The sequence below is a fragment of the Pseudophryne corroboree genome, chromosome 9 (assembly GCF_028390025.1).
Source record: "Pseudophryne corroboree isolate aPseCor3 chromosome 9, aPseCor3.hap2, whole genome shotgun sequence".
NCBI lineage: Eukaryota > Metazoa > Chordata > Amphibia > Anura > Myobatrachidae > Pseudophryne > Pseudophryne corroboree.
Window position 1 is genome coordinate 218766483 of NC_086452.1, and position 25711 is coordinate 218792193.

A 25711-nucleotide genomic window follows, 5' to 3' on the forward strand; every position below is an offset into this window, starting at 1 on the left:
ACCCTGTTTCTGTAGTGCAGTGCAGGGGAGAGTGGGAGCCTTCCTCACCAGCGGAGCTGATCAGGAAAATGGCGCTGAGTGCTGAGGAGAATAAGCTCCGCCCCCTTTTCGGCGGGCTTTTCCTCCCGGTTTTTTAATAACTGGCCTGGGTTAAAATACATACATATAGCCTTAATGGCTATATGTGATGTATTTATTTGCCAAATAGGTATTTATATTGCTGCCCATGGCGCCCCCAGCAGCGCCCTGCACCCTCCGTGACCGTGTCAGTGAGCCGTGTGACAACAATGGCGCACAGCTGCAGTGCTGTGCGCTACCTCTCTGAAGACTGTGAAGTCTTCTGCCGCCTGTTTCCGGACCTCCGTTCCGCCGTCTTTCTTCAGCGTCTGTAAGGGGGATCGGCGGCGCGGCTCCGGGACGAACCCCAGGCTGACCTGTGTTCCGACTCCCTCTGGAGCTCAGTGTCCAGTAGCCTAAGACTTCAATCCTCCTGCACGCAGGTGAGTTGCCAGTCTCTCCCCTAAGTCCCTCGTTGCAGTGATCCTGTCGCCAGCAGGAATCACTGATTAGAAACCTAAAAAAAAACTTTACTAAATAGCTCCTTAAGAGAGCCATCCAGTTTGCACCCTTCTCGGACGGGCACAAAAACCTAACTGAGGCTTGGAGGAGGGTCATAGGGGGAGGAGCCAGTACACACCATGTGACCTAAAAAGCTTTTTAGATGTGCCCTGTCTCCTGCGGAGCCCGCTATTCCCCATGGTCCTGACGGAGTCCCCAGCATCCACTAGGACGTTAGAGAAAATATATATATTTTTTAAATTTTCATTAATCTTTTTTTTATATCAAACATTGGAACATAGGTCGGGAACATTGGTAACGTTGCGAGCAACGCAACATTACTTTTAACACCCCAAACAGCTGCCAGGTAACCAGGGGTGAGCTGGGGGTGGCTTGGAGGGGTTGCTTTACACTTTCCCAGTGGCTGCTAATGGCTGTAGCCGCTGGGTGTGGGGGTCCTGCCGTGCTGACTGATCAGCAATGAGCGGCAGCACGACAACACTGAGGGGAGGGTGCAGAGAGGCATAGGGACCTTCCGGTCCCCCTGAGAGCAGCAGTGGAGGTAAGTTTCCTTCCCTACCACTGCTAACACTGTTTATCTGACTGGTCGCATCCTGTGCGACCAGGTCAGATAAGACACTTGCTGGTGTGGTCGCATCTGATGCGACCATGCCAGGAAAGTAGTTAATGAGGTTGAAAAAAGACAAGTTATCCATTGAGTTCAACCTGTATTATATTTCCTACACCAGTGGTTCTCAAACTCGGTCCTCAGGACCCCACACAGTGCATGTTTTGCAGGTAACCCAGCAGGTGCACAGGTGTATTAATTACTCACTGACACATTTAAAAAGGTCCACAGGTGGAGCTAATTATGTCACTTGTGATTCTGTGAGGAGACCTGCAAAACATGCACTGTGTGGGGTCCTGAGGACCGAGTTTGAGAACCTGTGTCCTACACCATTCTGTATGTAATTATAGTTTAACTATAATGACCCAGATGAAGTTATGTTTATAATCTAAATGACAGCTATAATCCATGCTGTTACTAAAATACAATAATTTTAAATGCTATATCCTTGGAGTTGGATATCTTTTTCAATTAGAAATTTATCTAACCCACGGCAGAGAATTCCAAATCCTTACAGCTCTTACTGTGATGAACCCTCTCTTCGATGGGTATGAAATTTTCTCTCCTCTAACCTCAGAGGGTGTCTGCGTGCCCTGTGTAGAGATCTCTCAATAAACAAATCGCCTGATGGCTCCATGTATTGTCCCTTTATATATTTGTAAATATTAATCATATCTCCTCTGAGACGCCTCTTTTCTAGTGTAAACATACCTAACCTAGTAAGTCTTTCCTCATAATCCAGTGCCTCTAGCTCCTTTATCTATTTTGTAGCTCGCCTCTGAACCCTTTCAAGTTCCAAGACATCTTTTTTATAGTGTGGTGCCCAGAACTGTACACAATATTCAAGATGCGGCTGTATCAATGACTTATACAGAGGTAGGATTACACTCTCATCCCTTGTCTCAATTCCCCTTTTTATATACTGTATGCTAATACTTTATTTACCTTTGTTGCTGCACTTTGACATCGGGTACTGCTGCTAAGTCTATTATCAATAAACACCCCCAAATCTTTTTTCTATTACCGTTTCCCCTACATTTTCCCCATTTAATTTGTAAGTTGCATGTTTATTTTTAGTCCCAAAGTGCATAACTTAAAATGTTTCTATATTAAACCTTATTCTCCATTTAGCTGCCCAAACTTCCAGTTTAAATAAGTCGTTCTAAAGAGACTCAACATCTACGTCTAATTACCCTACACAGTTTAGTATAATCCGCAAAAAATTACACTGTGCTTTCCAGACCTTCTCGTAGGTCATTAATAAATATGTTAAACAGGAGTGGACCGAGTACGGACCCTTGCGGTATTTCACTAAATACTGTGGCCCAGTTGGAAAACATCCTATTAACCACCACTCGCTGTTCCCTGTTATCCTGCCTATTACTTACCCGACTACAAATTGTGTTTCCTAGACCAAGCTCTCTTACTTTGAAAATCAACCTCATGTGAGGTACTGTGTTGAAGGCTTTAGCAAAATCTAAATAGACCACATCCACTGCGTTTCGCTGGTCGAGATTATCGCTTACTTTCTTATAGAAGCTAATTAAGTTTGTTTGACATGACCTATCCCTCACAAAACCATGCTGGTTCCTATTAATAACCTTGGAGTTCTCCAAGTACTCCTGTATGCAATCCCTTAATATACTTTCCAATATTTTCCCCACTATAGATGTCAAACTTACCATTCTGTAGTTACTAGTATGAGTTTTAATTCCCTTTTTAAATATTGGCAATACCTCTGCTATACGCCAGTCCTTTGGTACCATGCCTGATGTAATTAAATCAGAGAAAATCAAATATAAAGGTCTCGTTAGTTCTGAGTTTAGATCCCTAAGAACCCTTGGGTGAAGTCTATCTGGACCAGGAGATTTATTAATCTTAATTATGCTTAGTCGCTCACAGACTACTTCCTCACTCAAACAAGTATTAAGCAACGGGACATTATCATTACTATTGTTATGCACTATTCCCACCATCTAGTCCTCTCTAGTAAACACTGCCGAAAGTTAAATGGAATTGTGGAAATAAATAAAAGATAGTAAAAAGATAATACAAAATATTCTTCAAGAGCATACAAAGCAAGAAAAAGAAAACTGATAAGACTGTGTCGCTACATGGTAAAGTACAGTAGGAAACAGAACTATAAACTAAAGAAAAAACTGATCTTTTGAAAAAACTTTTTGACTATAATCACAAAGAAAAGATCAGATAAAAATTGGTGCAACAATAGCCTAAGCACAGCAATAACAGTTGCTTGTCTCCAACACATAAAGAGGATCAGTTACGCAGAAATAAGATTAAGGGCATATGTACTAAGCAGTGTGTGCATATTTATCACAATCTGCATCCCAGATGCTGATAGATCGTGACAAATTCGACCAAAATCGCATTGCGATAATTGAATACATCAACTATTGCATGCAGGGACAGAGCTTGTGAGAAAGTTCTTCCCTGCGAATTTGCCTACCGCAGTTCTCAGGGTTTTGTTTTGTGAAATATACCTTGAGACTGTACTACGCATGTGCAACGAGGATTCCCTCTTCATACACTTACTGCAGCCAGGAACGGTGATACGGGGGCAGCCGGTCACGTTATCCTGTTTTCCACTGTGACCCCCAATGATGTAATGTGAGATGCTGGCTTCACATCAATCAGATGACAGGCTGCCCTCCCAGATCACCGGTCTCTGGGTGCAAGTATTATTTATTATTATATACACTTTTTGTTTATATACAGTGATCAGCCAGTACGTCCATCAGATACACATAGCGGATGACAGGTGCCAAATCTGAGCACTCTCTCATAACTAAGCCAGTACCTCATCTGGCAAGAAACAGGCATGGTACCAATCTTTAAAAATGGAACAATATTGTAAACAGTAAATTATATATTATATGCGATCTTGACTTCGGTTGTGAGTAATTAATTTAAAGGAATTCTGAGGGATAAGATTCTAAAACACATTGCAGAAAATGATTTGATAACACAGTATGACATAGTGTCAGCATGGATTCATGAAAGACCAACCACTGCTAACAAACATGATTACTGTAGTTCTTATGAGGAAGAAGCTTCAAAGTGGACCTCGGTAGTGAAACCAATACAATAACTTTGAATTTTGTCAATTTTTGTGCTTGATACTACTCCTGATCCATGTGCCGGCACCTGATCTCACACACTTTGCAGGTTGGTTTTCGCCTGAGTTTGCACAAAAGTGCTCGAAGCTCTATGGGGTAGCGAGCACTTGTGCAAATTTGGACCCCCGTAAAATTTGCCCGGTGCCGCGATGATTTGCACCCGCAATATTAATCGCAGCTTATTAAGCCTTTTGACTCAAAAAATATACAATTTACAGAACTGTAAAGAAACAATAACAGAAAAAAAGGTAACATTTTAAAATGTGTGACAATAAGCGAGATGACATACAGTATAATAAACAGAAAACACATTACCTGTTCCTTGACCAAATAATCAGCCAGTGTGTTTAATAGCTTGTAGTAAACTTCAAACCAGGGAAGATAACTGTAGGGATAAGACAGCAGTAGTAAAAATGTACCAAGTACATAGGACATAAATATACTACATCTGCATCCTAACTAACACACATTGATACTCTCACATACAAACAGCGTAAGTATGGAGGACACATGCTCATTTATCTGCCAGGAAAAAGCCTGTGCTGCTCACTGCAGTGCAGAGCCATTTATCATATTATTGCATGAATATTGCTTTTACACTGTCTTATGAAAAATAGCCTGTCCCTTGTGTGGGCATCTTCCTCCTCGGGGCAGCAGATTTATGTCCCTGCTAAGGAGGGATACTGAGCTTCGCTGCACTATGCGGAAGAGGTCATGCATTTCAATGTCATGTCAGCCTGGCCCCCATACCGCAGAACTGCACTGCAGTGTCTGGGGCTCATTACAAAGTGTAGAGAATGGGTGATGAGTCCTACATTATACATGAGCAGACACTGCATGCAGGGAATAACTTTACTCTAGTACAAAGTAAGATGTGACATTGCCGACTATAGAAATATTGCAGAAGTGTATTTATTTATATATTTTTATATTATTATACTGCGGTCTGTGTGGTTTTTTTAAAGGGGGGTATTCTGTATGCAGATTGACAGACCAGTGTCCATAAATTGATACTGATTGGACAGTAGTACATATATACATATAAGGGTACCATTTTTATACTATAGACTATGAAGATCAATTTAGGTATACAGATGTGTCCTCTTACATCGTTGCTCCATGCGCTACAAGTTGCGTTACACATAATGCGTGAGTGTCATGTGACTCGGTAGCGCAGAGCGTCTTTTATGCGTTTTTTCCCCTTTGAAAATATGCCTTAGTCGTAAAGTAATGCAACAGGACGCATAAGCAGCTTCTGATACGCAGCATGCCCATATTCTGTGTGCGACTGCGACTGTATTTGCAATTGCATACAAAATGCTATGCTACAGTGTTTTTCCTGGAAAACACTAATGTGGCATTTCGGATGCAGATACAGCCGCAATCACACACAGAGTATAGGCATGCTGCATATCATTTTAATCAGAATGATCTGCAATAATAAGAATTTACTTACCGATAATTCTATTTCTCGTAGTCCGTAGTGGATGCTGGGGACTCCGTAAGGACCATGGGGAATAGCGGCTCCGCAGGAGACTGGGCACATCTAAAGAAAGCTTTAGGACTATCTGGTGTGCACTGGCTCCTCCCCCTATGACCCTCCTCCAAGCCTCAGTTAGGATACTGTGCCCGGACGAGCGTACACAATAAGGAAGGATCTTGAATCCCAGGTAAGACTCATACCAGCCACACCAATCACACCGTACAACTTGTGATCTGAACCCAGTTAACAGCATGATAACAGAGGAGCCTCTAGAAAAGATGGCTCACTACAGCAATAACCCGATTTTTTGGTAACAATAACTATGTACCAGTATTGCAGACAATCCGCACTTGGGATGGGCGCCCAGCATCCACTACGGACTACGAGAAATAGAATTATCGGTAAGTAAATTCTTATTTTCTCTAACGTCCTAAGTGGATGCTGGGGACTCCGTAAGGACCATGGGGATTATACCAAAGCTCCCAAACGGGCGGGAGAGTGCGGATGACTCTGCAGCACCAAATGAGAGAACTCCAGGTCCTCCTCAGCCAGGGTATCAATTTTGTAGAATTTTACAAACGTATTTGCTCCTGACCAAGTAGCTGCTCGGCAAAGTTGTAAAGCCGAGACCCCTCGGGCAGCCGCCCAAGATGAGCCCACCTTCCTTGTGGAGTGGGCATTTACAGATTTTTGGCTGTGGCAGGCCTGCCACCGAATGTGCAAGCTGAATTGTACTACAAATCCAACGAGCAATAGTCTGCTTAGAAGCAGGAGCACCCAGCTTGTTGGGTGCATACAGGATAAACAGCGAGTCAGTTTTCCTGACTCCAGCCGTCCTGGAAACATATATTTTCAGGGCCCTGACAACGTCTAGCAACTTGGAGTCCTCCAAGTCCCTAGTAGCCGCAGGCACCACAATAGGTTGGTTCAGGTGTAACGCTGAAACCACCTTAGGGAGAAACTGAGGACGAGTCCTCAATTTCGCCCTGTCCGAATGGAAAATCAGATAAGGGCTTTTACAGGATAAAGCCGCCAATTCTGACACGCGCCTGGCCCAGGCCAGGGCCAACAGCATGACCACTTTCCATGTGAGATATTTTAACTCCACAGATTTAAGTGGTTCAAACCAATGTGACTTTTGGAACCCAAAAACTACATTGAGATCCCAAAGTGCCACTGAAGGCACAAAAGGAGGCTGTATATGCAGTACCCCTTTTACAAACGTCTGAACTTCAGGGACTGAAGCTAGTTCTTTTTGGAAGAAAATTGACAGGGCCGAAATTTGGACCTTAATGGACCCCAATTTCAGGCCCATAGACACTCCTGTTTGCAGGAAATGTAGGAATCGACCCAGTTGAATTTCCTCCGTCGGGCCTTACTGGCCTCGCACCACGCAACATATTTTCGCCAAATGCGGTGATAATGTTTTGCGGTTACATCCTTCCTGGCTTTGATCAGGATAGGGATGACTTCATCCGGAATGCCTTTTTTTCCTTCAGGATCCGGCGTTCAAACGCCATGCTGTCAAACGCAGCCGCGGTAAGTCTTGGAACAGACAGGGTCCTTGCTGGAGCAGGTCCCTTCTTAGAGGTAGAGGCCACGGATCCTCCGTGAGCATCTCTTGAAGTTCCGGTTACCAAGTCCTTCTTGGCCAATCCGGAGCCACGAATATAGTGCTTACTCCTCTCCATCTTATCAATCTCAGTACCTTGGGTATGAGAGGCAGAGGAGGGAACACATACACTGACTGGTACACCCACGGTGTTACCAGAGCGTCTACAGCTATTGCCTGAGGGTCCCTTGACCTGGCGCAATACCTGTCGAGTTTTTCCCAACGGTTTATAATCATGTGGAAGACTTCTGGGTGAAGTCCCCACTCTCCCGGGTGGAGGTCGTGCTGAGGAAGTCTGCTTCCCAGTTGTCCACTCCCGGAATGAATACTGCTGACAGTGCTATCACATGATTTTCCGCCCAGCGAAGAATCCTTGCAGCTTCTGCCATTGCCCTCCTGCTTCTTGTGCCACCCTGTCTGTTTACGTGGGTGACTGCCGTGATGTTGTCCGACTGGATCAACACCGGCTGACCTTGAAGCAGAGGTCTTGCTAAGCTTAGAGCATTGTAAATGGCCCTTAGCTTCAGGATATTTATGTGAAGTGATGTCTCCAGACTTGACCATAAGCCCTGGATATTCCTTCCCTGTGTGACTGCTCCCCAGCCTCGCAGGCTGGCATCCGTGGTCACCAGGACCCAGTCCTGAATGCCGAATCTGCGGCCCTCTAGAACATGAGCACTCTGCAACCACCACAGGAGGGACACCCTTGTCCTTGGTGACAGGGTTATCCGCTGATGCATCTGAAGATGCGACCCGGACCATTTGTCCAGCAGGTCCCACTGGAAAGTTCTTGCGTGGAATCTGCCGAATGGGATTGCTTCGTAGGAAACCACCATTTTACCCAGAACCCTTGTGCATTGATGCACTGAGACTTGGCTCGGTTTTAGGAGGTTCCTGACTAGCTCGGATAACTCCCTGGCTTTTTCCTCCGGGAGAAAAACCTTTTTCTGGACTGTGTCCAGGATCATCCCTAGGAACAGAAGACAAGTCGTCGGAACCAGCTGCGATTTTGGAATATTGAGAATCCAATCGTGCTGCCGCAACACTACCTGAGATAGTGCTACACCGACCTCCAACTGTTCCCTGGATCTTACCCTTATCAGGGAATCGTCCAAGTAAAGGATAACTAAAATTCCCTTCCTTCGAAGGAATATCATCATTTCGGCCATTACCTTGGTAAAGACCCGGGGTGCCGTGGACCATCCATACGGCAGCGTCTGAACTGATAAGTGACAGTTCTGTACCATAAACCTGAGGTACCCTTGATGAGAAGGGTAAATTTTGACATGAAGGTAAGCATCCTTGATGTCCCGAGACATCATGTAGTCCCCTGCTTCCAGGTTCGCAATCACTGCTCTGAGTGACTCAATCTTGAATTTGAACCTCTGTATGTAAGTGTTCAAAGATTTTAGATTTAGAATCGGTCTCACCGAGCCGTCCGGCTTCGGTACCACAACAGTGTGGAATAATACCCCGTTCCCTGTTGCAGGAGGGGTACCTTGTTATCACCTGCTGGGAATACAGCTTGTGAATGGCTTCCAAAACAGTCTCCCTGTCAGAAGGAGACATCGGTAAAGCCGACTTTAGGAAACGGCGAGGGGGAGACGTCTCGAATTCTAATTTTTACCCCTGAGATATCACCTGAAGGATCCAGGGGTCTACTTGCGAGTGAGCCCACTGCGCGCTGAAATTCATTGAGACGGGCCCCCCACCGTGCCTGATTCTGCTTGTAAAGCCCCAGCGTCATACTGAGGGCTTGGCAGAGGCGGGAGAGGGTTTCTGTTCCTGGGAACTGGCTGATTTCTGCAGCCTTTTTCCTCTCCCTCTGTCACGGGGCAGAAATGAGGAACCTTTTGCCCGCTTGTCCACGAAAAGACTGCGCCTGATAATACGGCGTCTTCTCATGTTGAGAGGCGACCTGGGGTACAAACGTGGATTTCCCAGCTGTTGCCGTGGCCACCAGGTCTGAAAGACCGACCCCAAATAACTCCTCCCTTTAATAAGGCAATACTTCCAAATGCCGTTTGGAATACGCATCACCTGACCACTGACGTGTCCATAACCCTCTACTGGTAGAAATGGACAACGCACTTAGACTTGATGCCAGTCGGCAAATATTCCGCTGTGCATCACGCATATATAGAAATGCATCTTTTAAATGCTCTATAGGCAAAAATATACTGTCCCTATCTAGGGTATCAATATTTTCAGTCAGGGAATCCGACCACGCCAACCCAGCACTGCACATCCAGGCTGAGGCGATTGCTGGTCGCAGAATAACACCAGTATGTGTGTAAATACATTTTAGGATACCCTCCTGCTTTCTATCAGCAGGATCCTTAAGGGCGGCCATCTCAGGAGAGGGTAGAGCCCTTACAAGCGTGTGAGCGCTTTATCCACCCTAGGGGGTGTTTCCCAACGCACCCTAACCTCTGGCGGGAAAGGATATAATGCCAATAACATTTTAGAAATTATCAGTTGTTATCGGGGGAAAACCACGCATCATCACACACCTCATTTAATTTCTCAGATTCAGGAAAACTACAGGTAGTTTTTCCTCACCGAACATAATACCCCTTTTTGGTGGTACTCGTATTATCAGAAATGTGTAAAACATTTTTCATTGCCTCAATCATGTAACGTGTGGCCCTACTGGAAGTCACATTTGTCTCTTCACCGTCGACACTGGAGTCAGTATCCGTGTCGGCGTCTATATCTGCCATCTGAGGTAACGGGCGCTTTAGAGCCCCTGACGGCCTATGAGACGTCTGGACAGGCACAAGCTGAGTAGCCGGCTGTCTCATGTCAACCACTGTCTTTTATACAGAGCTGACACTGTCATGTAATTCCTTCCAACAGTTCATCCACTCAGGTGTCGACCCCCTAGGGGGTGACATCACTATTACAGGCAATCTGCTCCGTCTCCACATCATTTTTCTCCTCATACATGTCGACACAAACGTACCGACATACAGCACACACACAGGGAATGCTCTGATAGAGGACAGGACCCCACTAGCCCTTTGGGGAGACAGAGGGAGAGTTTGCCAGCACACACCAGAGTGCTATATATATACAGGGATAACCTTATATAAGTGTTTTTCCCCTTATAGCTGCTGTATCTTTTAATACTGCGCGTAATTAGTGCCCCCCCTCTCTTTTTTAACCCTTTCTGTAGTGTAGTGACTGCAGGGGAGAGACAGGGAGCTTCCCTCCAACGGAGCTGTGAGGGAAAATGGCGCCAGTGTGCTGAGGAGATAGGCTCCGCCCCCTTATCGGCGGCCTTATCTCCCGTTTTTCTATGTATTCTGGCAGGGGTTAAATGCATCCATATAGCCCAGGAGCTATATGTGATGCATTTTTTGCCATCCAAGGTGTTTTTTATTGCGTCTCAGGGCGCCCCCCCCAGCGCCCTGCACCCTCAGTGACCGGAGTGTGAAGTGTGCTGAGAGCAATGGCGCACAGCTGCAGTGCTGTGCGCTACCTTGTTGAAGACAGGACGTCTTCTGCCGCCGATTTTCCGGACCTCTTCTGCCTTCTGGCTCTGTAAGGGGGCCGGCGGCGCGGCTCTGGGACCCATCTAGGCTGGGCCTGTGATCGTCCCTCTGGAGCTAATGTCCAGTAGCCTAAGAAGCCCAATCCACTCTGCACGCAGGTGAGTTCGCTTCTTCTCCCCTTAGTCCCTCGATGCAGTGAGCCTGTTGCCAGCAGGTCTCACTGAAAATAAAAAACCTAAACTAAAACTTTCACTAAGAAGCTCAGGAGAGCCCCTAGTGTGCACCCTTCTCGTTCGGGCACAAAGATCTAACTGAGGCTTGGAGGAGGGTCATAGGGGGAGGAGCCAGTGCACACCAGATAGTCCTAAAGCTTTCTTTAGATGTGCCCAGTCTCCTGCGGAGCCGCTATTCCCCATGGTCCTTACAAAGCCCCCAGCATCCACTTAGGACGTTAGAGAAAAGGTTTTACAGTCATGACATCAATAGGCCCTGAAGAAATTGCTATAAGTCTAGCACGGGACAGGTACTGGGCCTTAAGAGACCTCTCTATACAGATTTTTCCATTTTACATACAAATATGTTCAGTGGTGCTAGAAGAAATATTTTCTTAAGTGTTACTGAGAATGCTGAAAAATAGGCGTGTTCACGTGTCATGAGATAGCATGACCACATGACAATAGGGGGAGTGGCTACATTATACTAGGGGTGTGGTCACACAGCACAGTCCCTTTTCTTTGCTCTGGAGGCAAAGCTAGAAATATATAGTACTGCCTCCAGTATAATAGAAATTTTTAGTAATAACCTCAGTATAATAGAAATATATTGTAATGCCCCCAGTATAATAGAAATATATTTTAATGCCCCCAATGTAATAAAAATGCATAGAAAGGCCCCTATTATAACAAGAATATATACTGTAGTAGTACCCCCGGTATAATAGAAATATATAGTAGTGTCCCTCATTACAATATAAATATATAGTAATGTCCATAATAATAGAAATATATAGTAGTGTCCACATTACAATATATACGTTATGGTAAGACCTTACCGTTGATAACGGTATTTCTCCTAAGTCCACAGGATACACAGGATAACAATGGGATATGATGAAGCAACAGCGGATTTGCACCAATCGGTTAAAGCTTTTCCGGCCTCCCAGCATGCAATGGGCCTGTCCATATATCCCCGCCTCCTTGCTCAGGCAAATCAGTTGTATTCCAAAGCTCAAGGCAGGAGCATCATAGATAGCCCTAATCAGGCGATAGGAACACACATGCACACCCTTCCGTATAAGAAGGAAGAGATTAGTGAGTAAAAGGATCCTCAAATCAGGTGCCTCAGGGAGGGATCCCTGTGGATCCTGTGGACTTAGGAGAAATACCGGTATCAACGGTAAGTTCCTACCATAACGTATATTTCTCCGGCAGGGTCCACAGGTAATCCACAGGATAACAATGGGATTTCCCAAAGCAATTTTGAGGTGGGGACGCTCCTGATTGGGCAGGAGAATCCTTCGTCCGAATTTAGCATCATGAGAGGCAAAGGTAACCAAGGCATAATGTCTAATAAATGTGTTAATGGAAGACCATTTGGCTGCCTTACATATCTGTTCTGCTGAAGCACCACATTGTGCTGCCCATGATGGACCTACCTTACGAGTAGAGTTAGCAGAGACATTAGCCGGAACAGGGAGATCATCCTGAGAATAGGCTTCTGAAATTGTCATCCGAAGCCATCTTGCCAGTGTCTGCTTATCAGCAGTCCATCCTGTCTTGTGAAATCCGTAGAGAATGGAGATAATCTGTCTTTCTGATGGCACTGGTACGATCCACGTAGATCCTTAATGCATGGACCACGTCCAGCGATGCATCTCCTGGAAAGCCGGGAATACAATTTCTTCATTAAGGTGGAATTTAGACACCACCTTCGGAAGATACCCAGATCTAGTTCTGAGAACTGCTTTATCTGGATAAAAAAAATCAGAAATGGGGATCGACATGATAATGCCCATAAATCTGATACTCTTCTAGCTGACGCCATAGCCAATAGAAAGAGAACTTTAGCTGTCAACCATTTAAGATCTACTTTATTAAGTGGTTCAAACGGGGCAACTTGAAAGGCTTTCAGGACTAGACTTAAGTCCCAAGGCAATGTAGGAGGAACAAAAGGAGGTTGAATGCACAGCATTCCCTGGAAAAAAGTACGCACATCCTGTAAATTGGCAATTTTCTTTTGGAACCATACAGTCAATGCTGACACTTGCACTCTCAAGGAAGCCACCTTCAAACCTTTATCCATTCCTGCCTTAAGGAATGCTAAGACCCTGGAAACTCTGAAAGACTTGAGGTCCATTTTTCGTACACTGCACCAATGAATATAGGTTTGCCATATTTGGTGATAAATGCGACCTGATGGAGGTTTCCTTGCTCTGAGCATAGTTTGAATTACCTGTTGTGAGAATCCGCTTGACTTCAGGATAGAGGTTTCAAGAGCCCTCAAAGACAGTCAATCCAGATGTCTGTGATAACAAGGACCCTGCATCAGTAGATCTGGACGTTGAGGAAGCTGAAGTGGAACATCCATCGACATCCTCTGCAGATCTGTGTACCAATGTCTTCTGGGCCAAGCCGGAGCTATTAGTATCACGGCACCTTTCCTTGCTTTATCTTTCTCTCCACCCTGGGTAAAAGGATGATTGGAGGAAACACATAAGCTAGATGAAAGTCCCATCTCACCAACAGGGCATCCACAAAGATCGCTCTGGGATCCTTTGTTCTTGACCCGTATGTGAGAACTTTGTTGTTCAGAAGGGACGCCATGAGATCTATCCCTGGTAACCCCCACTTGTCTACAAGAGCTTGAAAGACCTCCGGGTGTAGAATGGCGTGTCGACTGATAAAGTCCGCTTCCCAGTTTAGGACTCCCGAAACGAACACTGCGGACAAGGCTGGATGATGAAGTTCTGCCCACTTTAGTATGTGACTTACCTCCTTCATCGCTTTTCGGCTGCAAGTGGGAAGTTTTGATATTGAGTGTGAAGTTTTGTTATTGAGTGTGAAGTATTGTAATTGAGTGGGAGGTTTTGTAATTGAGTGGGAAGTTTTGTAATTGAGTGGGAGGTTTTGTAATTGAGTGGGAGGTTTTGTAATTGAGTGGGAAGTTTTGTAATTGAGTGGGAAGTTTTGTTTCATAACAAGAACACTTCGGAAATGTGGGATGCTTTAAAATGGTTGCTAGATAGCAATATTCAAAAATGTATTCCCATGGGCAGTAAACGCAGGAGTACTAAACTCAAACCAATGTGGCTTAACAAGAAGGTCAAGGCAGAAATGGATAACAAGAAGCGTGCTTTCAAAGCATTTAAATCTAATGAAAAGGAGGAGTCATTCAAGTATTACAAGGAATGCAATAAAAATGCAAAAAACCAATAAGAGCAGCAAAAATTGAAAATTAAAAGCAAATCGCTATATAGAGTAAAAGCAATCCTAAAAAGTTTTTTTAAATACATAAACAGTAAAAGGTTAAAAAAAAAGGAGAGCATAGGTCCAATTAAAGATGAATTTGGAGTATTAATAAATGATGACGAAATAAAAGCGGAAATACTGAACAAATTTTTTTCGTCAGTGTTCACCAGAGAAGAACTGATGGTGGGAGAAGTGCATAACGATAGTGACAGTAATGATTTGTGGTTACATACTTGTTTAAGTGAAGAAGTAGTCCGGGAGAAACGAAGCAAAATTAAGATGAATAAATCACCTGGTCCTGATGGACTGCACCCAAGGGTTCTTATGGAGCTTAGGTCAGAACTAGCAAGACCCCTATACTTGATTTTCAATAGTTCAATTACATCAGGCATGATACCGAAGGATTGGCGTATTGCTGAGGTAGTGCCATTATCTAAAAAGGGATAAAAAAAATCATCCGGGTAACTACAGACCGGTTAGTTTGACGTCTATAGTGGGGAAAATATTGAAAGGAATTCTAAGGGATAGTACACAGGAGTATCTACAGACCACTCTGATTATTAGCAAGAACCAGCATGGGTTTGTGAGGGACAGATCATGTCAAACTAAGTTAATAAGCTTCTACGAGGAAGTGAGCAATAATCTTGACTAGGGAAAAGCAGTGGATGTGGTCTACTTAGATTTTGCAAAAGCCTTCGATACAGTGCCTCACAGGAGACTGATCATTAAATTAAAGGAGCTTGGCCTAGGAAAAACTGTTTGCACATGGATAAGTAACTGGCTGGATAATAGGGTACAGCTTGTAGTGGTCAACGGGAATTCCTCAAGCTGGACCCCCGTAGTCAGCGGAATACCACAAGGGTCCGTACTTGGGCCACTACTGTTCAACATATTTATCAATGACCTAGAAATAGGCCTGGAAAGCACAGTGTATATCTTTGCAGATGATACTAAACTGTGTAGCGTAATTAATTCGGAAATAGATGTGGAGTCTCTGCAGAATGATTTATCTAAACTTGAAACCTGGGCGTCTAAATGGAGAATGAGGTTCAATATAGAAAAATGCAAGGTTATACATTTCGGGACTAAAAACAAACTTGCATCCTACATATTAAATGGGGAAAGTCTAGGGGTAAAAGTATTGGAAAAAGATTTGGGAATACGCATTGATAATAGGCTTAATAACCGTAGACAATGTCAAAGCACAGTAAAGAAGGCAAGTAAGGTGCTAGCGTGCATAAAGCCCTGGAGACTGGCGTCTGTCGTCAGAATTTCCCAATCTGATATCCAAAGGGGTCTCCACTTGTCCAGATGGGATATCTGTAGCCACCAGGCTAATGACGTTCTTAAATCTATCGTAAGAGACATGGTCTGTGTTTTTATCTTTTATCGTCTGATGCAACCCATTCCATTTGGCAAGAATCGGACGCTGCAGAGGACTCGAGTGGAATTGTGCATACTCCACCATGTCGAATGTTGACACCATCAAAAGTATTGCTGCGTGAATGGATACCTTTTGACTGTGTAACAAGTCCTGAATCCTTGACTGGACCTTGGATATATTGTTCAAAGGTAAACTTAGTCTCTGAAGACCTGAATCCAGTACAGACCCCAAGTGAGTCATCCGTTGTGACGGAACCAGAGACGATTTTGCCCAGTTTATGAGCCACCCGTGGTTCTGCAGACATGTTATTGTCTGTTGTAGATGACCTAAGAACAAATCCTGCGTCTGTGCCAGGATTAAAAGAACATTGAGGTATGGAAAAATTCTTATCCCCTGCTAGCAGCGATAAGCTGCCATTACCACCATAGTCTTGGTAAATACTCTGGGAGCTGTGGGTAACCCAAAAGGTAGAGTCTGGAACTGAAAATGAGGTTGGAGGATAGCGAACCTGATATAGCACTGATGGGACAGTACCATAGGAACATGTAGGTAAGCATCCTGTATATCCAAGGATACCATATAATCCCCTGGCTCCATTGCCAAAATGATGGAACATAACGTCTCCATGTGAAACCGAGGTACCCAAATGTTACTTGTTCAGTACTTTGAGATTGAGAATGGGCCGAAAAAAGCCATTTGGCTTCTCAACTAAAAACAGGCTGGAGTAAAAATAAGATTTTAAACCTACCAGTAAATCTTTTTCTCCTAGTCGGTAGAGGATGCTGTGGACTCCGTAAGGACCATGGGGTATAGACGGGCTCCGCAGGAGACATGGGCACTATAAAGAACTTTAGAATGGGTGTGCACTGGCTTCTCCCTCTATGCCCCTCCTCAAGACCTCAGTTAGAGAACTGTGCCAAGAGGAGACGGACAGTACGAGGAAAGGATTTTGTAATCCAAGGGCAAGATTCATACCAGCCCACACCATCCACACCGTATAACATGGAATATACGCAAACAGTTAACAGTATGCATCAAACAGTATCAGGCAAAGACTGATTTCAACTGTAACATAACCCTTATGTAAGCAACAACTATATACAAGGCCTTGCAGAAAATAGTCCCCACTGGGACGGGCGCCCAGCATCCTCTACGGACTAGGAGAAAAAGATTTACCGGTAGGTTTAAAATCTTATTTTCTCTTACGTCCTAGAGGATGCTGGGGACTCCGTAAGGACCATGGGGATTATACCAAAGCTCCAGACCGGGCGGTAGAGTGCAGATGACTCTGCAGCACCGACTGAGCAAATGCAAGGTCCTCATCAGCCAGGGTATCAAACTTATAGAACTTTGCAAAAGTGTTTGAACCCGACCAGGAAGCTGCTCGGCAAAGCTGTAAAGCCGAGACGCCTCAGGCAGCCGCCCAAGAAGAGCCCACCTTCCTAGTGGAATGGGCCTTTACCGAATTTGGTAACGGAAATCCTGCCATAGAATGAGCCTGCTGAATCGTGTTACAGATCCAGCGAGCAATAGTCTGCTTCGAAGCAGGAGCGCCAACTTTGTTGGCTGCATACAGGACAAACAGTGCTTCTGTTTTCCTAACTGGAGCCGTCCTTGCTACATAGATTTTTAAGGCCCTGACTACATCTAGGGACTTGGAGTCCTCCCAGTCACCCGTAGCCACAGGCACCACAATAGGTTGGTTCATATGAAATGATGAAACCACCTTAGGCAAAAATTGAGGACGAGTCCTCAACTCCGTGAGACAAGGCCGCCAATTCGGACACCCGCCTCGCAGATGCCAAGGCCAAGGCCAACAACATGACCACCTTCCAAGTGAGAAATTTGAATTCAACCGTCTGTAGCGGTTCAAACCAGTACTTCTGATGAGGAGGATATATGGGAACATGAAGGTATGCATCCTTTATGTCTAGTGACACCATAAAATCCCTCCCTTCCAGACTGGAGATAACTGACCGGAGCGATTCCATCTTGAATTTGAACTTTTTCAAGTACCGGTTTAGGGATTGTAGATTTAAAATGGGTCTGACCGAGCCATCCGGCTTCGGGACCACGAACAGCGTTTAATAGTACCCTTTCCCCTGTTGGACTAGGGGAACCTTGATAATCACATGCTGTTGACACAGCTTTTGAATTGCAGCTAACACTACTGCCCTCTTTGGGGGAGAAGCTGACAAGGCCGACTTGAAAAATCGTCGAGGGGGCACCTCTTCGAATTCCAGTTTGTAGCCTTGGGATACAATTTCCATCTCCCAAGGATCCACGTCTGACAGAACCCAGACCTGGCTGAAGTGTCGAAGACGTGCCCCCACCGATGCGGACACGCTCAGTGGAGCCCCAGCGTCATGCGGTGGATTTAGTAGAAGCCGGGGAGGACTTCTGTTCCTGGGAACTAGCCGAAGCAGGCGTTATTTTCCCTCTACCCTTACCTCTGGCGAGGAAGGATGAGCCTCGACCTCTTCTAGACTTATGCGACCGAAAGGACTGCATCTGATATTGTGGAGTTTTCTTTTGCTGTGGGGGAACAAAAGGCAAAAAAGTAGATTTACCCGCGGTAGCTGTGGAAACTAGGTCCGCGAGACCTTCCCCAAATAAAACTTCACCCTTGTAAGGTAAAACCTCCATATGCTTCTTTGAGTCGGCATCACCCGTCCATTGGCGGGTCCACAGGGCTCACCTAGCAGAAATCGCCATGGCGTTGGCTCTTGAACCTAACAGCCCAACGTCTCTTTGAGCGTCTCTCATATATAAGACTGCGTCTTTAATGTGACCTAAGGTCAATAAAATGGTATCCCTATCTAGGGTATCAAAGTCAGCTGACAAGGTATCTGTCCAAGCTGCAACTGCGCTATATACCCATGCCGATGCTATTGCCGGTCTGAGTAAAGCACCCATATGCGTATAAATAGATTTTAAGGTAGTTTCCTGTCTGCGATCAGCAGGATCCTTGAGGGCTGCCGTGTCCGGAGACGGTAGCGCCACCTTCTTGGACAAGCGCGTTAAAGCCTTGTCCACCCTGGGCGAGGATTCCCACCGTACCCTGTCCTGTGCAGGGAAAGGATACGCCATAAGAATCATCTTGGGAATCTGCAGTTTTTTGTCTTGAGTTTCCCAAGCTTTTTCAAATAACTCGTTCAGCTCATGAGATGGGGGAAAGGTTACCTCAGGTTTCTTTTCCTTATACATGCGCACCCTCGTGTCAGGGACAGAGGGGTCATCTGTGATATGTAAAACATCTTTTATTGCAATAATCATATAATGAATACTTTTAGCCACCCTTGGGTGTAACCTTGCATCATCGTAGTCGACACTGGAGTCAGAATCATTGCTTTTTCCCTGGACTCTGCTTTGTCCAATCTCTTATGTAATAAGGTCACATTTGCATTCAAAACATTCCACATGTCCAACCAATCAGGTGACGGCGTTGCCGACGGAGACACCACAATCATCTGCTCCACCTCCTCCTTAGATGAGCCTTCCGCTTCAGACATGTCGACACACTCGTACCGACACCCCCACACACACAGGGATATATTTATATGGAGACAGTTCCCCAATAAGGCCCTTTGGAGAGACAGAGAGAGAGAGTACGCCAGCACACACCCAGCGCCAACTGACACTGGAAACAAATTCCCAGATAATATAGCGCTTTCATATATAATTATCTGTATAATACACTCACTGCGCCTTACAAATGCCCCCCCCCCCTTTTCTGCCCTGTGTCACCGTGTTCAGCAGGGGAGAGTCCGGGGAGCCAGCTTTTCTGCAATGCTCTGCGGAGAAAATGGCGCTGGTTAGTGCTGTGGAAGCAAGCTCCGCCCCTCCAGCGGCGGGCTTCGGTCCCGCTCAATTTTGCAATACTGGCGGGGGATTTTTATATCTACTGCCTCCGCAGCCTATATATATGTATTTGCCAGTCCTAGAGGTTTATATTGCTGTCCAGGGCGTGCCCCCCCCCCCCCCTGTGCCCTGCACCCATCCGTGCCTACAGTGTGTGTTGTGTGTGGGAGCAATGGCGCGTAGCGTTACCGCTGCGCTCTTACCTCAGGGAAGATCTGAAGTCTTCTGCCGCCTTTGAAGTCTCCTTTCTTCTTATACTCACCCGGCTTCTGTCTTCCGGCTCTGTGAGGAGGACGGCGGCGCGGCTCTGGGACGAACGGCAAGGGGAGACCTGCGTTCCGACTCCCTCTGGAGCTAATGGTGTCCAGTAGCCTAAGAAGCAGAGCCTATCAGTTAAGTAGGTCTGCTTCTCTCTCCTCAGTCCCACGATGCAGGGAGCCTGTTGCCAGCAGTGCTCCCTGAAAATAAAAAACCTAACAAAATTCTTTCTTCAGAGAAACTCAGGAGAGCTCCCTGTAATGCACCCAGTCTCCTCTGGGCACAGGAACTAACTGAGGTCTGGAGGAGGGGCATAGAGGGAGGAGCCAGTGCACACCCATTTTAAAGTTCTTTGTAGTGCCCATGTCTCCTGCGGAGCCCGTCTATACCCCATGATCCTTACGGAGTCCCCAGCATCCTCTAAGACGTAAGAGAAAACCCTGTCCTTGTTGTGCAGGAGGAACTGGAATGACTACTCCTGAGTGAAGCAATTTCTGAACTGCCTCTAACAAAGCCTTGGACTTCGTCTCTACCCGAGACGGGTTGGTACAAAAAAAAATCTTCGAGGAGGGTGCTTCTTGAAGGCAAAAGCATAACCTAGAGATACCGCTTCCTGCACCCAGGCAGCTGTTGTAGACTGTTGCCAGATCTGTGCAAACTGAAGTCCCCCCCCAACCCTGGGGTCCCCCAGGTGGAGGCCCGCACCGTCAGGCTGATGGTTTATTATCCGTCTTCCCAACCGGTCCTCTGGTAGCCTAATGCTTTTTAGTCTTACCAGCCTTGTTGTATTGGGCCTGCTTGCCATCACTTTTTCCTTTAGCTTTTCCTTGAGACCGAAAGGGCCGAAAAGCTGGAACTTTATGTTTGAGATTGTATGTGGAAGGAAACTTGTTCTTCTTGGAGTCTGCTTCTAACTCCAGAATATCTGTCAATTCTTTACCAAAAAGATCTCCAGAAAAAGGTAACGATTCCAAAACCTTCATAGATTCTGAATCAGCTTTCCACGTACGTAGCCAAACTGCTCTGCGAGCAGCTATTGTTGAAGCTGATGCCCTGGAGGCAATAGTATCCATACCCAATGCTGCTTCTTCCAGGAACATTGCAGACTGTTTTATATGAGCTATATGAGATTTTTGCTCTCTAGAAGCTATAGAAAAATTCCCCTCCAATGTATCAGCCCAGGCAGCCTTTGCCATCCAAGCTGAGGCCATGGCTGGCCTTATGACTGCCCCAGACAGGGAAAAATGTTTTTTTTAGAAAACCATCCACTTTCCTATCCATGACATCATTTAATGATGTTGAAGGCAAAGGTAATGTACATTTTTGCACTAATCGAATTACATGTGTATCTGCTTTAGGAGCCACCTCCCTTTTTAAACAATCCCCAGCTGGAAGAGGATAATTGGAATTCCATTTCTTAGGAATGCTAAACTTCTTATTGGGTGTAGCCCAAGCCTCTTCCATAATTTCCGTCAGCTGATCTGACCCTGGAAACTCAGTCTTAACTGTTTTGGAATGTTTAAACACAGGTGCCTTGGTTTTCAACACAGGCTCTGCTGAATCCTCTAAGGGTAGAATGGCTTTCATTGCTTTAATTAACTCAGCTATATCCACTGAGCTGAGACCTTCCTCCTCCTCTTCGTATGCCGAAGTAGAGTTAATTGAGCTTTCATCTTCCGATGAATCCTCATCTGAATCATGTGTAGCCTGTGAGGGTGAAGATTTACTTACCACCGGTTTATCAGCTTGTTTCTTTTGAGAAGCTACTGCTGGAAGTGATACATCATAGGTGGAGAGCTGCATGTAAGGGTTAATAGTGTAACCTATCCCTGGTACAGGAGTTGGAGGAATTATCCGTTCAGCTATACTGGATAAAATTTGTGCAAACATATCCCAAGGTGGATCCATCTGCACATGAATCTGCCTTGTATTTTTCATTAACCCCTGATGAAAGCTAAAACAATTTGCACACAAACCATCCCGAACCAGATCCTGAGAGGATAATACATTTTTGCAAGACAAACATGATATGAGTGTTGGTGTTGCTGTGAGTGTACCTTCCTCACCTTTGCCGGTCTTAGACATGATAAATAATCAACACTTCCACAGTGTACTACACAATTTGTGACTGTAATCACTTTAAACTTCTTAAAGTGACATACAATCCGACCCTACCTATGCACCAGTATTGAGGATCGGAATAAACGAACTGACAAAAAATAAGAATTTACTTACCGATAATTCTATTTCTCGTAGTCCGTAGTGGATGCTGGGAACTCCGTAAGGACCATGGGGAATAGTGGCTCCGCAGGAAACTGGGCACAAAAAGAAAAGCTTTAGGACTACCTGGTGTGCACTGGCTCCTCCCCCTATGACCCTCCTCCAAGCCTCAGTTAGGATACTGTGCCCGGACGAGCGTACACAATAAGGAAGAATTTTTGAATCCCGGGTAAGACTCATACCAGCTACACCAATCACACCGTACAACCTGTGATATGAACCCAGTTAACAGCATGATAACAGAGGAGCCTCTGGATAGATGGCTCACAACAACAATAACCCGATTTGTTAACAATAACTATGTACAAGTGTTGCAGATAATCCGCACTTGGGATGGGCGCCCAGCATCCACTACGGACTACGAGAAATAGAATTATCGGTAAGTAAATTCTTATTTTCTCTGACGTCCTAGTGGATGCTGGGAACTCCGTAAGGACCATGGGGATTATACCAAAGCTCCCAAACGGGCGGGAGAGTGCGGATGACTCTGCAGCACCGAGTGAGAAAACTCCAGGTCCTCCTCAGCCAGAGTGTCAAATTTGTAAAATTTTACAAAAGTATTTGACCCTGACCAAGTAGCAGCTCGGCAGAGATGTAAAGCCGAGACCCCTCGGGCAGCCGCCCAAGATGAGCCCACCTTCCTTGTGGAGTGGGCTTTTACAGATTTTGGCTGTGGCAAGCCTGCCACAGAATGCGCAAGCTGAATTGTACTACAAATCCAGCGAGCAATAGTCTGCTTAGAAGCAGGAGCACCCAGCTTGTTGGGTGCGTACAGGATAAATAGCGAGTCAGATTTTCTGACTCCAGCCGTCCTGGAAACATATTTTCAGGGCCCTGACAACATCCAGCAACTTGGAGTCCTCCAAGTCCTTAGTAGCCGCAGGCACCACAATAGGCTGGTTCAGATGAAACGCTGAAACCACCTTTGGGAGAAATTGAGGACGAGTCCTCAATTCTGCCCTGTCCGTATGAAAAATCAGGTAAGGGCTTTTACAGGATAAAGCCGCCAATTCGGACACACGCCTGGCTGAGGCCAGGGCCAACAACATGACCACTTTCCATGTGAGATATTTTAATTCCACAGTGTTGAGTGGTTCAAACCAATGTGATTTTAGGAAATCCAAAACAACATTCAGATCCCAGGGTGCCACTGGAGGCACAAAAGGAGGCTGTATATGTAGCACTCCCTTAACAAACGTCTGGACTTCAGGCACTGAAGCCAGTTCTCTCTGAAAGAAAATCGACAGGGCCGAAATCTGGACCTTAATGGATCCTAACTTTAGGCCCATAGACACTCCTGCTTGCAGGAAATGCAGGAATCGACCCAGTTGAAATTCCTCCGTCTGGGCCTTTTTGGCCTCGCACCACGCAACATATTTCCGCCAGATGCGGTGATAATGCTTTGCGGTTACATCCTTTCTGGCTTTTATCAAAGTAGGGATGACTTCGTCTGGAATGCCTTTTTCCTTTAGGATCCGGCGTTCAACCGCCATGCCGTCAAACGCAGCCGCGGTAAGTCTTGGAACAGACAGGGTCCCTGCTGGAGCAGGTCCCTTCTCAGAGGTAGAGGCCACGGGTCCTCTGTGAGCATCTCTTGAAGTTCCGGGTACCAAGTCCTTCTTGGCCAATCCGGAGCCACGAGAATAGTTCTTACTCCTCCCCGCCGTATAATTCTCAGCACCTTGAGTATGAGAGGCAGAGGAGGGAACACATACACCGACTGGTACACCCACGGTGTTACCAGAGCGTCCACAGCTATTGCTTGAGGGTCCCTTGACCTGGCGCAATACCTGTCCAGTTTTTTGTTGAGGCGGGACGCCATCATGTCCACCTTTGGTTTTTCCCAACGGTTTATCATCATGTGGAAGACTTCTGGGTGAAGTCCCCACTCTCCCGGGTGGAGGTCGTGCCTGCTGAGGAAGCCTGCTTCCCAGTTGTCCACTCCCGGAATGAACACTGCCGACAGTGCTATCACATGATTTTCCGCCCAGCGAAGAATCCTTGCAGCTTCTGCCATTGCTTTCCTGCTTCTTGTGCCGCCCTGTCTGTTTACATGGGCGACTGCCGTGATGTTGTCCGACTGGATCAGCACCGGCTGACCTTGAAGCAGAGGTCTTGCTTGGCTTAGAGCATTGTAAATGGCTCTTAACTCCAGGATATTTATGTGAAGTGATGTCTCCAGGCTTGACCACAAGCCCTGGAAGTTTCTTCCCTGTGTGACTGCTCCCCAGCCTCGCAGGCTGGCATCCGTGGTCACCAGAACCCAGTCCTGAATGCCGAATCTGCGGCCCTCTAGAAGATGAGCACTCTGCAACCACCACAGGAGAGACACCCTTGTCCTTGGGGACAGGGTTATTCGCTGATGCATCTGAAGATGCGATCCGGACCATTTGTCCAGCAGGTCCCACTGGAATGTTCTTGCGTGGAATCTGCCGAATGGGATTGCTTCGTAGGAAGCTACCATTTTTCCCAGGACCCTTGTGCATTGGTGCACTGATACTTGGCCTGGTTTTAGGAGGTTTCTGACTAGCTCGGATAAGTCTCTGGCTTTCTCTTCCGGGAGAAACACCTTTTTCTGGACTGTGTCCAGGATCATCCCTAGGAATAGAAGACGTGTCGTCGGGATCAGCTGCGATTTTGGGATATTGAGAATCCAACCGTGCTGCCGCAGCACTACTTGAGACAGTGCTACTCCGACTACCAACTGTTCCTTGGATCTTGCCCTTATCAGGAGATCGTCCAAGTAAGGGATAATTAAAACTCCCTTCCTTCGAAGGAGTATCATCATTTCGGCCATCCAAACGGCAGCGTCTGAAACTGATAGTGGCAGTTCTGTACCACAAACCTGAGGTACCCTTGGTGAGAAGGGTAAATTGGGACATGGAGGTAAGCATCCTTGATGTCCAGAGACACCATATAATCCCCTTCTTCCAGGTTCGCGATCAACGCTCTGAGTGACTCCATCTTGAATTTTAACCTCTGTATGTAAGTGTTCAAAGATTTTAGATTTAGAATAGGTCTCACCGAGCCATCCGGCTTCGGTACCACAAACAGCGTGGAATAATACCCCTTTCCCTGTTGCAGGAGGGGTACCTTGATTATCACCTGCTGTGAATACAGCTTGTGAATGGCTTCCAATACCGCCTCCCTGACGGAGGGAGACGTCGGTAAGGCAGACTTTAGGAAACGGCGAGGGGGAGACGCCTCGAATTCCAATTTGTACCCCTGAGATACCACTTGAAGGATCCAGGGATCCACTTGTGAGTGAGCCCACTGCGCGCTGAAATTCTTGAGACGGGCCCCCACCGTGCCTGAGTCCGCTTGTAGAGCCCCAGCGTCATGCTGAGGACTTGGCAGAAGCGGGAGAGGGCTTCTGTTCCTGGGAACTGGCTGTTTGCTGCAGCCTTTTTCCTCTCCCTCTGCCACGGGGCAGAAATGAGGAGCCTTTCGCCCGCTTGCCCTTATGGGGCCGAAAGGACTGCGCCTGATAATACGGCGTCTTTTTATGTTGAGAGGCTACCTGGGGTAAAAATGTGGATTTCCCAG

At 46.1% G+C, this 25711-nt stretch overlaps 1 protein-coding gene across 2 annotated transcripts in view; it reads right to left on the reverse strand.

Moving 5' to 3' along the window:
• The window catches only part of DENND1B (DENN domain containing 1B), a 505665-nt gene that overhangs the window by 242735 nt on the left and 237219 nt on the right, over positions 1 to 25711 (reverse strand). For both annotated transcript variants that reach the window (XM_063940123.1, XM_063940124.1), the window contains one exon: positions 4639 to 4708. In XM_063940123.1, the coding sequence (XP_063796193.1) occupies positions 4639 to 4708 (70 nt within the window). The remainder of the gene's footprint in view (positions 1 to 4638; positions 4709 to 25711) is intronic.